Source organism: Cynocephalus volans, chromosome X (assembly GCF_027409185.1).
Source record: "Cynocephalus volans isolate mCynVol1 chromosome X, mCynVol1.pri, whole genome shotgun sequence".
Classification (NCBI taxonomy): domain Eukaryota; kingdom Metazoa; phylum Chordata; class Mammalia; order Dermoptera; family Cynocephalidae; genus Cynocephalus; species Cynocephalus volans.
This window is the reverse complement of record NC_084478.1, coordinates 31,121,902-31,138,199: the sequence shown is the minus strand read 5'-3', so window position 1 is coordinate 31,138,199 and position 16,298 is coordinate 31,121,902. Positions and strand designations below refer to the sequence as shown.

The window sequence follows — 16,298 nt, the reverse complement described above, 5'->3', positions numbered from 1 at the left end:
CCTTTTCAAGCAAAATAACATCATCACAAACTCTTGAGTCAGACCACTTGGATTTGAATGGTAGAAACACCATGCAATAGCTATGTAACCTTAGGAAGGTTACTTTAACCTCTCTGTGTCTTAGTTTCCCCGTCTGTAAAATGGGGGCAATGTTAGCACCCCATAGGACGCCAAAGTATAGATCGTTGAATAACTTGAGAGTATGGTTTTTCCTCAGGGCACCAAAAGAGTGAAGGTAAATGCTAACGCAGATATTGTGGTTCCTTGTTAGTTTAATTTTTATTGACTCCTATAGTTGTAGATGCATAAAATAATGCATGAATTTCTCAAGAGTGCTATTAGTTACCAGCTTTCCAAATACAACCCATGACTATCAAAACACTGCCCAAGGTCTGAAATCATTAATAGAACCTTGACAGTGCTCAGCATTGATCTTCACATAAGAAGCATAGACTTTCTTTAGGACATTTTCTCTTTTGTCTTCCCTTAGCCCTGATCCAAATTCATCACTTTCAACCACATACATTAGGATCAAATCAAATTAGAAAAATATAATTTTTTATCCAAGTAAGAATTAATAAATTTAGAATAAAGAATTTTTTAAAATAGCACCCCATAGGATGCCATCCAAATTAAATGAGTAAATAGATGTAAAGTTTTGGGCACAATGCCATGTAAATACGGTTGCCACATAAAATACAGGATACGCAGTGAAATTTGAATTTCAGATAAACAGCTAATTTTTAGAATAAGTATGTACCAAATATTGTGTGACATACTTATAACAACAAAAAAGTGGTCATTATATATCTGCAATTCAGATTTAACTGAGCATCCTGTATGTATTTAGCTAAATCTGGGAACTATACATATTAACACCTGCTATATAATTTCACAAACACTGATCTGAAACTCTCAGGCTAGATATGTTTCAGAGCTCACAGATTTTCAGATTTTGGAAATGAAACAGTGTGTATAACCACCGATTACATAACACCTCAGCAATGTCTTAGAGTGGCCCCCTGAAGCAAGCACATTAATATGTCTAAAGGGAAACATGTGCATATTCTCATCAGTGGGATAAATAAAGCCTAAAACAGAATCACATGAGTTAAAATCAGGTTCTCCATCAAAGGAACGGAGATCTAGTCTGGTCTTGCCAACTGAGACTTACAATGCTTTCTGAGTTTGGGCTTAAGGATCCTGTGGACCTGGATTACTACCACAACCATTATTATTTTCTTTTACCCTCACAACTAGTAACATAAGTAAAAACTGTTGTTCCCATTTTACAGATGGTGAAACCGAGGCTTAGGATGGTTATGTATTTAGCCAAGGATCACATGGTTTGTGAGTAGCCAGATAGTGATTCAAACCTTATCCACTATCATTAGCATGCCCTTTCCTTGCTTCTTTGTACAGCTCTTATTTTGAAAGAGGGATGAGAATAAGAGGACACAGAGAAGAGGAAGAAAGGAGAATTATGGAGAGGAGGCATCTCAGAAATGGTTGGAACCTACTCAGAAATGGCCCAGAGGACAATCGAGCACTTCCATCTTCTGAACTATGTGCACCCACTCATGCATGCCTCCTGTTTAAGGCCCTGGCTTGCCCACAATTCTCCTGCCATGTGTACTCAACAGCTGTTTCACAGACCCCTGATCACAGAGGTTCGTGTTACACTAAAGAGTATCCTTGGTGAGCCTTTCACTACAGAAACAGCAAAAACAGTACCTTTTTTTCCAACATTAGAAAACCATTTGCCAATGTGAAAATTAAAAACAGGACAGCAAAGCAAAGCAGAACACACTAGCTGGCAGAAGACAACATCATCAAATGTCAGTCTGTAAGTTTCACTTTTGTATTATGATTCATAATAAAGATACAAAACTCATGAAATAAGTGGCCCTCCATACAAAGAAGTTGTCTAAACTCAAATTAAAACTTTGAATTCAAAAATTTCAGTTTTACATATCTGCAAGAACCCTACCACGGCAAAAGCACCAGGTGACATGAAGTCTAAAACCTGTCCTCTGACAGTCTACCTGGCCCCTCATCCTACTTCAGAACATCTTTTCTCCGCTGGAGAAAATCCCATGTCATCTGCTCAAGGAAGGAACAGGGAAGAGCCTGGGAATTCCCAAATCATTCCAGAAGAGATCACCCTTCCAGGGATGATATCAAGAAGCTGAAATGGTTGTGTAGTCACTAGACTCTAGTAGGTCTAGTGTTATGAAAAAAGAACAAAGGACCAGGGCCAAAGAGAGTTGCATGGCATAGCCCCATGGCACCAGGGAAAATGATAGGGAGGAGCCAGACATGGACTGGAAGCCCAGCTCTGCAGCGAACTCAGGATGTGACCCTGGGCAAGTTATTTAGCTTCTAAAAGCCCACATTTCCTCATCTGTAAGTGGAGCTGGTGATAGCACCAACTTCATGGGGGTCCTTAAGAAGATTTTATGACATGGTGCATGTATGTCATTTAACACATTGCCTGGTTTAAAAATATATATATTGATTACTTAAGAATGGGACAAAAAAGAATTCAAAAGAACATAATTGTCTAACCCATTACCTTTGTGTAAGCCCTCAGAGTTTATGAGCTCTTTCATCTAAGTCTGTCACATCTCAATAAATGCCACCACCCAACCACTGCCAAAAATCTAATCACCTTTTGTAGAGAAAATATAGGAAAATGGTCAGGGCCCCTCAGATGTTCAGAGTCTTGCCAAGCACTTGATGTAAATATGCACATGCGCCCAAGTGTTCCTTGGTCATTGTCTAATGTAATTGCACATGTGTGCCCAGGTGTCCTGGGTTATGGACTTAAATATAAAGGATGAATAGCTCTAATCCACAGGGTCCCCCGCCCGGAATGCCCCCCTGAGAAGCCACCACTGCTGCTGCTTCTGCTGCTGTAAACTGCTACTGCTGAGGACTGAGCTTGTGTCATCTGCCAATGGCTCCTAGGATCTTTCCCAAGTACCTAGTGTGCACCTGCGTGTGAGGGGTCTGGTGACCCAGTCTGTACAATGGGTTTGAAGGGTCTGAGCCCTAGCCCTGACAATACAAATGGAAACTTAGTATAACTAACATAATGAAATGCTTTGGCTTTAGTTATGAATAGCCTTAACCACACAATTAGCGTAGCAATGGTTGTAACCCGACAACTAGCGTAGTCTGTAGTTTGACACCCTTGATTCTCTACTTTTTCTCACAGCCCATATCTAATCTTTCACCAAGCCACCTATCTCCTAAACTGCCTACATTCTCCCTCTCCATCTCTTGAATTCAAGACAGCATGACTTCTCACCTGGCTTACTGAAATAACCTCCTCCCTGAGCAACCTTCTTCCATTCTTGCTACCCGTAAAAGATTCTCCCTAATCTTGCTCTCTACAGGGAGATATTTTTAAATGCTCATAAGATGTAATCTCTTATTCTTAAAACCCTCCAGAGGCTTTGGGCACACTTGAGAAAAACCCAAACTCACTAGCACCTGAGCCCCCCACTGACCCCATCACTTGCACTCTGCCCCTTACCCAGAGAGCTTCTCCCTTCCTTGAGTCCAACAAGCTCGTTCCTGTATGGGATCTTTGTCCCAGCTGTTCCCCCCACCCGGAATCCCCCACCTCATTCTTCACACAGCAGTTCCCTTCTCATCATTCAGGATCAACTTCATGTCCTCAGATTTTTCAATCTAGCCACCCTGTCACTTGCTATCACATTATTCTATTTCAATATGTTCTATATAACATGTACCACTGGCTGATGTTTTGCTTGTGCACTGATTGCCTTGTGGGTTGATTGTCTTTCTTCCCCTACTTAGTTCATTATATTCCCAAATCCCAACTCAGTGCCTGGCATGAAATAAATATTTGGTGAATTAATTCATTAGTCACTTAAGGCCAAGAGGAAAGTGAAAGGGCCACATGCTTAACTTGTCCTATGACTTTCCCTTTGGAAAATGCACTTAGTGCCCCCGCTCACTTAAAGAATAGGGGTGGGAGGCTGGAATCTAGGCCCTAACGGATTTATGGGGGAATCTAATAGCTGTAGCAAGACTGAGGCAACTTTAAGCACTCATCTTGACTTTGGGGTATCCACTGATACATGGCCTGGTCTCAAGAGAAGTTTGATTTGCAATGAGGAATAGAAGGATCCAAAGGGATCCCAAGTGACAATGGAAGCATGGATTTACAAAGGATCTCTGCTAAGAGGCAGGCAGGTCACACCCGCCGGCCAGAGATACACAAGGACTGCTTAAGGTAAATAGGAACCTATAGCCAGCTGAGCCACAGGAAGGTTGATGGTCTCTGCCTGCAGGTCTCAAGAGAGGCCTTTCAGCCTTCCAAGCCGCATCCTCATTTCCTTATAACGATGCTTGGAATACCGCACAGCTGTTTCTCGCAAGGAAAAAGAAAACAGGAAACCTAAGCTCCACTATCACACTGAATCTTGAAAGTAAACTTAAAATTTCTTCAGAATTAGCTTTCGTAGTTGGTAAACCTCAAGCAAACAGAATACTAAAAATATCACCTGTTTTCTCTTCCACTCCCCAAGGTACCATAATTATAACTTGGCACAGGATGGAAAACTGACTTACCAGCTTCGATGCATTCCGGCTTCAGGCAATACTCCTGTTCAGCTTGGAGACTTAGGAGACCTTGACTCACTGAAAAAACAGACCAAAATAAATGACTGACTTGTAGCAACCACCATCGGGTAAACCACCATCAGGCACACATGCAAGACATCTGTTATCAGTTCATCCTTCTCAGTATTGAAGCGGTATTCAAAAACTCACTTGGCTCAGTGTCACAGAACCAGACTCCAGTCACTAGCTAAGTAACCTTGGGGAGACTCTTGGTTGCTCTGAAACTCAGTTCTGTCGTATGACAGACTAATGGGTGAGAGGGAACAACTAGGCCGGGCTCCTGAGGGTGTGGTCCTCAGAGCAGCAGCAGCAGCACCTGGGAGCTTGTTAGAGATGCAGATTCTCAGCCCCTCTCCAGACCTTCTGACTCAGAAACTCTAGGGGTGAACCCGGCCATCTGTGTTTTCACAAGTCCTGCAGGTGATGCTGATGCGTGCTCAAGTGTGAGAACCGCTGGGCGAGACGATCTCTGATGTCTCTTCCATCTCCGCTTATCTGCATTTTAAGTCTCATACTTTCACTCTTTATAACTAACATTCCCATCTTAAAGATGGGAAAATTGAAACTTCTAAACTATGTCATTTGGAGCAAATCCAGAGTGAAAGGAGGAAGCTAGCATGTGTGGAATTTAGAGTTCTGGATCTTATGTAAACCATTCATACAGCTATGGCCAAAAAGAGGGGGAAAGGGGGTAAAATATATATACTGTATGTAACTCATTCATCTGGCAACAGTCATTGTCTGCCTGCCCCTTACCCTTAGGCCCGGCCTAGCTACCAGACATATGCAGCTTTGTGGACCAAGATTCAACTACTTCCAAAAAAAACCCTGCACAATCAAAATAGCTTTTCACCAATGGCTTGATTTCCCCATCTGGCTGGTAACATTATCTAAATGGATTTCTGTGGAAGTACAGAAGGGTGCCCTATTTGTAAACTCCAGGAAGCACCTAGGCGTTAGCAGATGTGAGTCTAAAATTTCAAAAATATTTCTGGCAGCCGAGGAAGTTATGGGACATCATTACTGCTGTTCTCTGTGAGCAGAAACAAGGAACCATTTGGAGACATGGCTGTGGGGAGATGGATAGTGGGGGATGAATGGGGACCAAGGTCTTTCATGGCAGGATCAGAAAGCTTGGCAGTGCCTTTATTTCTTCTGGAGATGGAAGACCTGTAGATCACCTGCCAGTGTGGCGATTTTCATTATTTATTAACCCCCATTCTAAGAGAAGCCTGCTTTTTCTTTGCTCTTTTCTCTGCTGCCATCCTTCGAACAACCTTTTTACCTGTGTTACATTATAGATGCAAGAAAACTGCCTACAGAGTATCTCAGGCCTATTTTTAAGAAAAGAAGTTTCTTAGCATAAAGGTGTGTTTTGATTTCTTTAAAAAGCAAAAAAGTCAGGTGAAAATATACATATGCAGCACGAAGATTAGTGTGATATATCCCAATACGCCTGAGTGGTGGAACCATGGGGGGAATTTCTCCATTCGGTCTACTTTTATATCTTTAGCAAATGTTCTTTAATGAGCATGTGTTATTTTTTGTAATGGAAAAATAAACTTTATTGTAAATAATAATAACATCTTTATGATTCTGGAAAATACTTTCTTAAATATACTAACATTTTTTAAAAAAGAAGCTAATGAAATGGTTAAAGACTTATTCCTTTCACGAAAAATAATTCTTGACCCAAAATCTCTGAGGAAGCAGAACTAAAATCAGATACAAGGGGTCTTCAAAAAGTTCATGGAAAGATTCGTACTATCTTTTAATTCTATTTTTCCACAAACTTTTGAAGTACCCTCGTATCAAACAGTAAGTAGAAGGAAAGTTTTAAATTTAATCAGTAGGGACACAGATATACCCAACCCCTCAAATAAGAGCATTACATTCATGGGGGTAGGCGAGTGGGGGGGGGTTGTATTTTGAGATCCTGAGAATAAGGATAAACAAGCCCAGATAATGTGAAGGTGTAAGTGAGTGAAATAGAGACCAAAAAAAATATTTTTAATATAAAAAATTAAAATGTTACTTATTATTAGTTAGAAGCTTTAAAAAAAACTTAAATAGCACTTTGGTTTCTGGTTTTAGATTTCTCTATAACTGGTAGAAATGCCCTCGGAATGCAGTGGAGTCCTCCACAGATCAGTAGCATGTGAATGACCATAAAGCAAAAATCAGCAAACTGTGGCCCGTGGGCCAAATCCAACCCACTGCCTGCTCCTGTATGGCCCATGAGCTATAAATGGCTTTTACATTTTTTAATGGTTGGAAAAAATCAAAAGAATAATAATATTTCATGACACGTGAAACTATGAAATTCAAATTTCAGTGTCCATAAATCAAATGTTATTGGCACACAGCCATGCCCACTTCTATACATATTGTCTATGGCTGCTTTGGTGCTACGACAACAGAGATGAGTGGCTGCAACAGAGACCCTATGGCCCCCAGAGCCAAAAATATTCACTATCTGGCCCTTCACAGAAAAAGTTTGCTGGTCACTGAATCTGAGAAACACACTGTAAGGAGGAAAAGGAGAAGAAGAAAGGATACTTGAAAATCACCTGGTTATAGGCATATAGTTACACCTGACATTCTAAATTCTAGGGCTCTAGATTCTCTGAAACCACCCAAGGCCACTGACAATTACTCTTGCTGTAGAAGTACTAAGGTTTAGAAGAGAGATTTTCCCAGAGCCTCAATTACAAAGAAGAGGAGGGATGCTAGAAATTGCAGGCATGTGACTGAACTTGGACAGGCAGAAAAATATACAGTAAAGTCAATCAGGAAGCACGTTAGCGAGAAGAGGACCCTAACTAGGATATTGCCATGAATCACATTGCCTGCAGGTCCCTGGAGATTTGCAGACAAGGACTTTGTGAGGTACAGAGTGGAGGTGGGTGACAGAGCCTGGGGCACGGGTGGTGAAGAAGGGAAGGGGGAAGGGGGCAAGTCTGATATAGTGCAGAAATATTTGACAAAAATAAGTATCCCTGAATGTAAACATCCTAAGAGACATGGTCACCTGAAGCAAAGCTTCACAAACTTGCATTTGCAAACAAATCCCCTGGGGATCCTGTGAAAATGCAGATTGTGAATCAGGTTTGGGGTGGAGCACTAGCTCCCAGATAATGCTGATGCTGCCAGTTCACGGACCACACTTTGAATAGTGAAGGTGTAGGGAGGCCAATTTGCCCTTATTCTTTAACACCATTAGAGCTCCTGTTAGAGATTCAAGGTGAGAGCCAGGTACTAGACACACTGGAAAGTTCTCTTTTCTATTTTATGCAGGCCTCCTTATCTATAATAGCATTGCCTGGCTTCATGAATTTTACTTTGCTCTACAAACCTTAGTACTGTTACCAAAGAATCATTTTCTCTCTCTTTTTTTTTTTTTTTTTTTTTTTTTGTCTTTTTGTGACCGGTAAGGGGATCGCAACCCTTGGCTTGGTGTCGTCCACACCGCACTCAGCCAGTGAGCGCACCGGCCATCCCTATATAGGGTCCGAACCCGCGGCGGGAGCGCCGCTGCGCCCCCAAGTGCTGCACTCTCTCCAGTGCGCCACAGGGCCGGCCCATCATTTTCTCTTAAAGAACAAAGATGTGCTGCCATGAGGAATCTTCCAACTAATATGCCATGGCCTCAGAATGTAATCATATGAGTGGAGTTTTGAAAAAGTTTCAAGCAGTGGCAACATCATTAAAAAGAATACCTATTTTACACAAACAATAATCATTTAGATTTTTAAGTTTCAGAGTGTTTGCAACACCTAACCTTGTAGTCACTGCCCACATAGTATGTAGTCCTTTGGCCTGCCCATACAATTTCTCCTCCAGTTTTGGATTTCAGAAGAGAACTTGTCTAAACCCCATGTGCTGAGAAATCTTGCAACAGTTTTCAAGACTCACAAATTCACTTGCAGGAGTAGGGGGTTTAGCTTTACCACAAAGCAATAAGCCCAACTAATTTCCTAAATCTTCAGCCACAGAAAACATGGAGAGATGGTTTGCTCATTTTAGCAGAGTTTTCAACCACACAACCCTAACTCTTTTAAAGTTTAATTACTGGTTTTCCCCTGCCAAAGTAAACATGGCCTCCTGCATCCTGTATGTGCCAAGGAATGTTTCCAGGCTTGCTACATTTCAAAATGCACCTAGAATCTCCTTAGGACACGGCGTGTTCCTAAGTAACTTTCAAGCTAATGAAATATAGGTTGTATGAGAAAAATAAGAAAGTAATAGTCAAGTGTTCAGAAAGCCTAAAACTTTAGACCATTCTTCTTTTTCCAAGATATTTGATTCCTTTTCATAGGAATACATTTTACCATCATATGTACTCTCTGGGTACATCATTCTCACCAAGAGTCATTAAAATAATTCAATCACATTACCTTTCAGATCTTGGGAGGAAATCTGTTTTCCCTCATATTAATTTTTAAGTCTAATAGAAAGGCAGGGTTAAAATTACATCTCATCAGAGTCACTGGATTAGAAAGGAATTGAAGAATACCATTAAAAGTACATTTTAAAGGACTGAGTGAATTTTGTGAATTAACTTTCATGATTTGTTCAGGCAAACATTAACAAAAATCGAATGGAAGGAAATTCCAGCATGGTTTTGATCACAAGATAAAATACTTCTTCACAAAATAAAGTACCTGACTATGAATTCATAAATACTCATTTTGCTAAATGTAATACATAATTTTTTTTTTTTTTTTTTTTTTTGCCTGGTGCAACCCAATCCTCCAGCCACTGGAAGCCACTTTAAACCCACTTTGCCTTCTGGACTATACATTTGGTACTTGGGTATATTTATTTAGCCTCCTAAAGAAAAGCCTTTTCTTTCATGTGCATATTTGATAGAAACTAAGGATGACACAAGCAAACAGCCATACACCTGCATAGGGACGCAGTCTGCTAGAATAAAGCACGAGGGAACTTCTCGGCACATGCCCAGTTCCCCCGGCCTCCAGCCTCCAGGGCTCCACTTACCCAGAAAGAGGACTGTGCCCAGCACTAGGGTGCCACCAACAAACACGACCAGGGCAATTCGAGTGACTCTGTTGGCCGTCTTGCCAGTTTCCACGCTGCTCCCTGTTTCTGCTTCCATCAGAAGGGCGGTAGAGAGCAGGCGAGAAGAAAGTCACTTTTCGAGGTTTGGTGGCTGGTCTCAAGAGTCTGTCAGGCGTTGACATCCAAGTCTCTCTTGCTCTTCTACTAATAGACAGCTTAAAAATTTCCGTTAGGAAATCTCCCCTCGCCACCCTTTCTCAAATAATTCTTCACAAATGAAATAAAAGAAACCCAAAATATTGGTTGCCTTGGCTTTCCCCCGGACTAGACAAAACAAACAGTGGTTGCTTTATCTTGGTGCTCGCCCTCCGCAAAGTCGCTCTCGACCGATCGCTTGGCAGGCTCCTCTCTCAAGCATTCCGAGTATACATGTTTTACTATGTTGCTGAACAGATGTTTTAGCTATTTAAATGTATAGTCACTTGGGGAGGAAAAACAATGGTCTTTATCAAAACTGGATTCTCGTCAAACTCCCCCAAACCATGATAAGTTGGGTGGCGAAGATTCACCGGACCTGCTTCAAGATGTCAATTAACCACTTAAGTCTGTGGCAATAATCACTCTGCTTCCCTGAATTGTCTTCACCAAAGATATTCTTTCGGTGTGTGAGTCGCTTTTTAAAGCCTTCTAAGAGTTCCTAGGATATCCTGAAGCATTTTATTTTAGGAACTTTGTGTATGATAGCATGTGCCAAAAATCAGAGTCATAGTCCGGTGGAGTGCAAAGTAGCAATTAGACAACCTACAGAGGCTGATGGTTTGGACTGGAGCTTTTTTTAAGGGAGAAGAAAAAGCACTTCTTTGTGGTGCTAAGAATTGTACGAAAGACAGAAAAGTGTACAAATTAAGCTTATTAGCAACCACAAAAGATATGGTGAAAGATTTTTTTCTCTGCAGGTTTTGATGAAAAGTGCACCTGTGTGTTTTGTCCCACAGTCCCACTGGGGCAGCCATTGGTTAGTATGTTTTTGTGTTTACATCAAGCGTCCCTTTCAGCAGATTCCCCAGAATGAATTCAAAGGTGATCAGTTTCAGTGGAAAGACTGATTAATGACTGGGTCTTTGATTTCTTTGATTATGATAATGACTTAAATTATGAAAATCTGCTTTCTTCAGGGTAAGAACAACTGATATTCCAATGCTACTGAGATAATATAGATTTTATTATCCAGTGATATAGATATATTGATTCACAGCACGATTGCTACCTACCTGTTTTTGTTTTGCTGGAGGTCATACAGCAGTGGGAGTGGGCGTGGAGGATTCAGCTACATCTAGAAACCAGTAGAACAATTTTCTCAATACAAAACTTGTGCACATGGCTTTGGAGGTAATACCAGAGCTCAGCAGGTACTGAAGAGCTCAGTATACCATGACCACACATTCATGGTCCTATCTGGTTTGTCTCGGTCAGGCCTTAAGCCCTTAGCATAGGATTCCCCCAAGTTTTTGGCCTTATGCCATAACACATCCTACCTTTCTTTCTGCTCATTTCCTGTTGCCCCAAAGTCAGAAGAGCATAAGCCTTTGTCCAAGTTATGACATCATAGTGTATTGTAGCTATTCTGTGCTCATTGGCTGTTGATGTTGTTTTGTTGCTCTTATTCCATGACACATTAGTGCCTAGCATGGAATTCTTCCAAGAGTTTTTGGACTTGACTCCATAATACATCTTAGACTATGAGCTCCATGAGGCCAGGAGCCATGTTTGTCACATTCAATGCTGCAGCCCCAGAATCAACAGTTCCCGGCCCATCACAGTGAAGGGAGAAATAAGAGCAATGAAAATCATCCACCTTAGCCCCAGCCACTTAACTCTTACAAAGCAGCTTCAGGAACCTCAGATACTAGTGTCTGGGGTGTGTTTCAGCCTCCTAATTCCTTCTAAATGCTGAGCTGACAATGATACTTCACATGGGCATAGCACATTCGTTTTAACCTCATGGTACACCTACATACTTGATAGCAAAGATATTTTTAACTCTGTTTTAAGAATGAGGACATTGAGACCAAGGAATGGATTTGGATGGAGTGAGAAAATCAGAAATGGAAAGATGGGGAGGTGGCTTCATTCCCATACACTGTGTCTGCATCTTGACAAAGTTTCCTGTGCACAGGGGAAAGTACGGTCATCCAAGCTCTACACCAGGGCACATTTTTTCCCTCTTTCCTTCCTCCTCCAAATCTTATGCCTTTTGGGGTCCTGGCTGACATGGAATGGTGGCTGTGGGTTGCCAGCTAGAGTAGCCTTCACCTGCCTTGGACTGGCGAGTCCCCCAGGTGAGGGCAACTAGGGCTTCCCCTGAAGTGACCTCTATCCATCACTTATCAACAAATTCATTCCTGAACACTCGACTGCTGAGTGAAAAGCCATTAAACCAAAAACTTCTTCCATTAATTGTAATAGAAAAACTATGACTCATTCCATCTCAAACTAAGATATTCAAACACAGAGAGAAAAATGTATTAATTAAACCATAAAAACAAGTCTATAAAAGTAATAAACAACTTTCAGGATGTTGAAAATAAATATAGTTTGTTGGTATAATGTAATGTAATGAAGGTTTCTTTTACTCACCAAAGGATTAAAGGAAGACTTGAGAGTGGGCGGGATTGATAGAGAAAAGGGTGTGGGTGAATCATTCATTATAAGGTACATTCTCCATTCTGTGCCATTTTCTGCATTAATTTTTCAACCTTTTGGGAGATGATGATTGTCTTGCACTGAAAATAAACTGCACTTAAAAATAAAGCAGTACAGAAAAAAACCCTTTGGGGCAAAATAAAGTGCAAAGTACAGAGAAATAATGAGTGCTCACAAGACTAAAGCAGGGGTCTGCAAACAAGCACCTGTGGGCCAAATCCAGCCTATTGTCTGTTTTTTTCAATAAAGTTTTATTGGAACAAAGTCACCCCCTTTTGCTCACAGATTATCTATGATTGCTTCCATGTTATAAGAGTTTAAGTAGTTTTGTGATGGAGATATTTTGGCCTATGAAGCTTAGAATATTTATTTTCTGGCCCTTCACAGAAAGCTTCCTGACCCCCCGCACTAAAGATTAGTATAAGATGCTACCTACCTCTTCACCCCAACTACATGGCACACATACACAAAGCAAAACATTCATCCACACTTGACCTGCAACTCAAAATTGTTCCATTCGATATTCTCTGAATAGAAACTGTTGTGTCAGGGAAATCTGTGAATGCATCTTTGCCTGAAACTGTAATATTGAAACTACAGCATATTATTTAGTGTGTTTGGGAGTGAAAAGTCATTATTCTGGGGAAACAAAATGGCGGGTGTCCAGAAAATTTTTACAACTTTTCCAGAGCCGTGCAAATTAGTTAACTGAAAAGTTACTGTGCAAGGTACATCTGTTAATACTCTGATCTGCACCCACCCAATTGTTTCAGTTAAGAACATCCAGGACTATCTTGGGCCTTAACTGAACTCAATCAATGACTACATAAAAGTTTCTTGAGCACTTCTCAGGTGCCTAGCCCTGTGCAAGGCCTTGTGAGGGAAGACCGAGTTCTGCTGGAGATTCTGGACTGGTCAACTGGACTCAGACATGAAAATCTGTGAAATCCTTGGCAACTTGGCCATGGAACCCTAAAAGATACAGGCCTGGCTGTAAGGACAGTAAGCATCCAGAGAAACAGAAATCCATAAGCAGTAGATATGTTGGGAAGACTTCCAGAAGGCAGACCTGCAAGAACAGGCAGCTTGAGGGAAGAAAGGAAGGCTTCCAGATGGGCCAAACCCCATCCCAAGATGTGACCTGCCTGGGTCTTTACAGGTCTCCCTGTAGGACTCACAGGTAAAATTATTTATCCTGAGGTAACTGAATCCAGCAACTTGAGCCCAAGCTGTTAACCAGGAGGGATGACGCGGAAGCTGAGTCTGTATGCTAGACAGGAGTGCATCTGGCCGTTATTTGGATGTGCGAGGTCCTCTGTTTCAAATAGTAAAATCCCATGCGGGTCATAATTTCAGTGAGAAAGAAGGAAATGATTCAAATCCTGAAAAATGGTTTCATCCATCCACTGGAAGGAGGAGGGAGGGAGGAAAGAAGGAAAGGGAGAGAAGAGCTAAATGGTGAAAGCTCGCATCTGGGGGCTGCGGTGGGGCTGCTATTTGTTGGCAGGTTCTTCAGACTACAGAGGTCAAATCCCAGGCCTTCCACTAATGAGACACGTGACTTATATTATATCTGATCTTTTTAAACATCTCCTTAGGTATGTGTTCTTATCTCCTTTTACAGATAAGGCAACTGAAGTTTGGAGCTATTGAGCTGTTTGCCAAAGGTCACAGAGCTGGGATTTGTCTTCAGGTCAAAATGGTTTCAAATTCCACCCTCTTGTCTCTCTACCATGTTACCTGATAAGTTCGCTTTCCAGGTAATTAGTGAAGGCAGCTGTAGCATGTCAAAATGACACTTGAGCAGAGGAAAAGCGATAAACTGTGTTTCTTTTAATTCTCTTGTTTAAAAGACTAATTATCAGGTTTTATTTCCTTAACAGGAATCACAGCCATCATTTAAAATGGAGAAAAAATTGTTTTCAATGGGGGAACAAAAATAGCAATACACAAAATATCTCCTGATTTGTTACTGCTAGAAACTGAACATCAGGAAGGATAGATAAATCCAAAAGGCTATCTCTTCATTTCTGAGCCTAAGGGGGAATTTTACTTCTTGATTTTCTCATCTCCTTGGCCATACGGCTACTATTTCTTCTCACTCACTTAATGATGTATTATCATCAGTCCTTACAGCAGTCCTACAACACAGGAATCTTTTGCCATGTCCTACAGATAAGGACGCTAAAGCTGGCTGAAGTCCCAAGGTCACATGATAGGTAAATGACAGAGCCCAGTTAGAACTCAGATCTATCTGGCTCCTGTTTTGAGATGTACTTGGGATTTGTTTTAACCGGGTATGGTAAGATAACAGACATGGAGACAGCCTTTGAAAGAAGAGTTTATTACTCAGTTTCCAAGAGAAGAGGGCACACCATGCCACACAGGGCCACGTGGGGAAGCACCAGGGCAGTCAGGGGGCAGAAGGAGCAAGGGGAACTGTAAAGCTAGGGCTTAGGGTTCACAAACCCTTCAAGCCCGTTGTACAGCCTGAGTCACCAGATCCCCCACATGCCAGGTTGAGTCACCAGACCCCTCATACGCAGGTACACACTAGGTAACTGGGAAAGATCCCAGCCATTGGCAGACAACATGAGCTCAATCCTCAGCAATGGCAGCAGCAGCTTACAGGTCCAGCAGCTTCCAGGTCCGGCAGCAGCAGCCTCTCATAGGCACTGGCAGTAACATCCTCCAGCAACAGCAGAAGCCTCCCCGTGGCCCCCCTGGGGGTTGGGGATGCGTAGCTCAGAGCCACTCATCCTTTATACTTAAGCCATAACCCAGGACACCTGGGTGCACATGCACAATTACATTAGTCAATAGCCAAGGAACACCTGGGCGCACGTGCATATTTACATCAAATGCTTGGCAAGATTCTGAACATCTGAGGGGCCCTGACCATTTTCCTATATTTTCCCAGCAGGAGTCCATGGGCAAAGCGTTTATGACGGCTTTCAAGGAAAGGAAGGGACGAGTCAGAGTAAGCAGCTGACCAGGCCTAGGATCGGGTAGTTTGAATCATTTCAGCAGGTTCTGGTCTATAGAGGTGGTCTCTAGAGCTCTGGTACCTGGCCTTGGGGTGATTTAGGGCAGGGGGATAGTGTCTTGGACTGCAGGAGCCTGGTAAAAGGAGGTCAGTGGGGGTATGAACTTGAGATTGTTGGGTTTGCATATCAAAGGCACGCTTACAGGCTAGTCACTTATTATCTCTAGGAATTAGCCAACCCTGGGAGGGATAGTCCCTCCCTGAGTCTTCAAGGTCCCAAGATGTCAACACATCATAAAATATAAATAAAAAACATGTTTAATACAGCCCCAAAACCCATAATACTCTTTCCAAAGCATTCTATTGCATAATATTTTTTAAATAAATATTCATCTAACTAGTGCTTACTTGCTGTGTCCTCAAACTAATCAGACCCACCCTGACCCCTCAGACTAACCTGTAGAAGTCTATATGCCTTTAATTAATACTAGCCAGTAGTTCAAGGATGGTTTACTCAGATGTTTATAAAGGCGAGGCTTAGAGAAGTGGTTTTCAAATTTGAGTGGGCACCAGAATTGCTGGAGGGTTGGTTAAAACACAGATTGCTGGGCTCTGTCCCTAGAGTTTCTGATTTAGTAGGTCCGGGATGGGCTGAAATTTGCATTTCTAACCAGCTCCCAGGTAGTACTGATGCTGCTGGTCTGGAGACTACATTTTGAGAACCACTGAATTAGAGCGACCATTAAATCTCTTTACAATGTAGTAGAGTGAACTGAAGAACCAACAAAACCAAACATTAAACTTAGGTAGTGAAACCAGAGATGACATTCAAAATATTTAACAACCAGTATGGCTTGGCACTGACCAGGGAACTGGGGCCAGTTTCAGTGGCCCCTACTGTGCCAGCACTACCTCTTAGCTGCTGTACCTC

General features: G+C 41.9%; 1 protein-coding gene across 2 annotated transcripts in view; it reads right to left on the bottom strand.

The window, feature by feature from the left end:
• Positions 1–9,775, bottom strand: part of PHEX (phosphate regulating endopeptidase X-linked) — a 209,821-nt gene extending 200,046 nt beyond the window's left edge. For both annotated transcript variants that reach the window (XM_063084023.1, XM_063084024.1), the window contains exons 1-2: positions 9,658–9,775; positions 4,606–4,674 (exon numbers count right to left, since the gene is read on the bottom strand). In XM_063084023.1, coding sequence (XP_062940093.1) covers positions 4,606–4,674; positions 9,658–9,775 — 187 coding nt within the window. The remainder of the gene's footprint in view (positions 1–4,605; positions 4,675–9,657) is intronic.
• Positions 9,776–16,298: the final 6,523 nt, after the last annotated feature.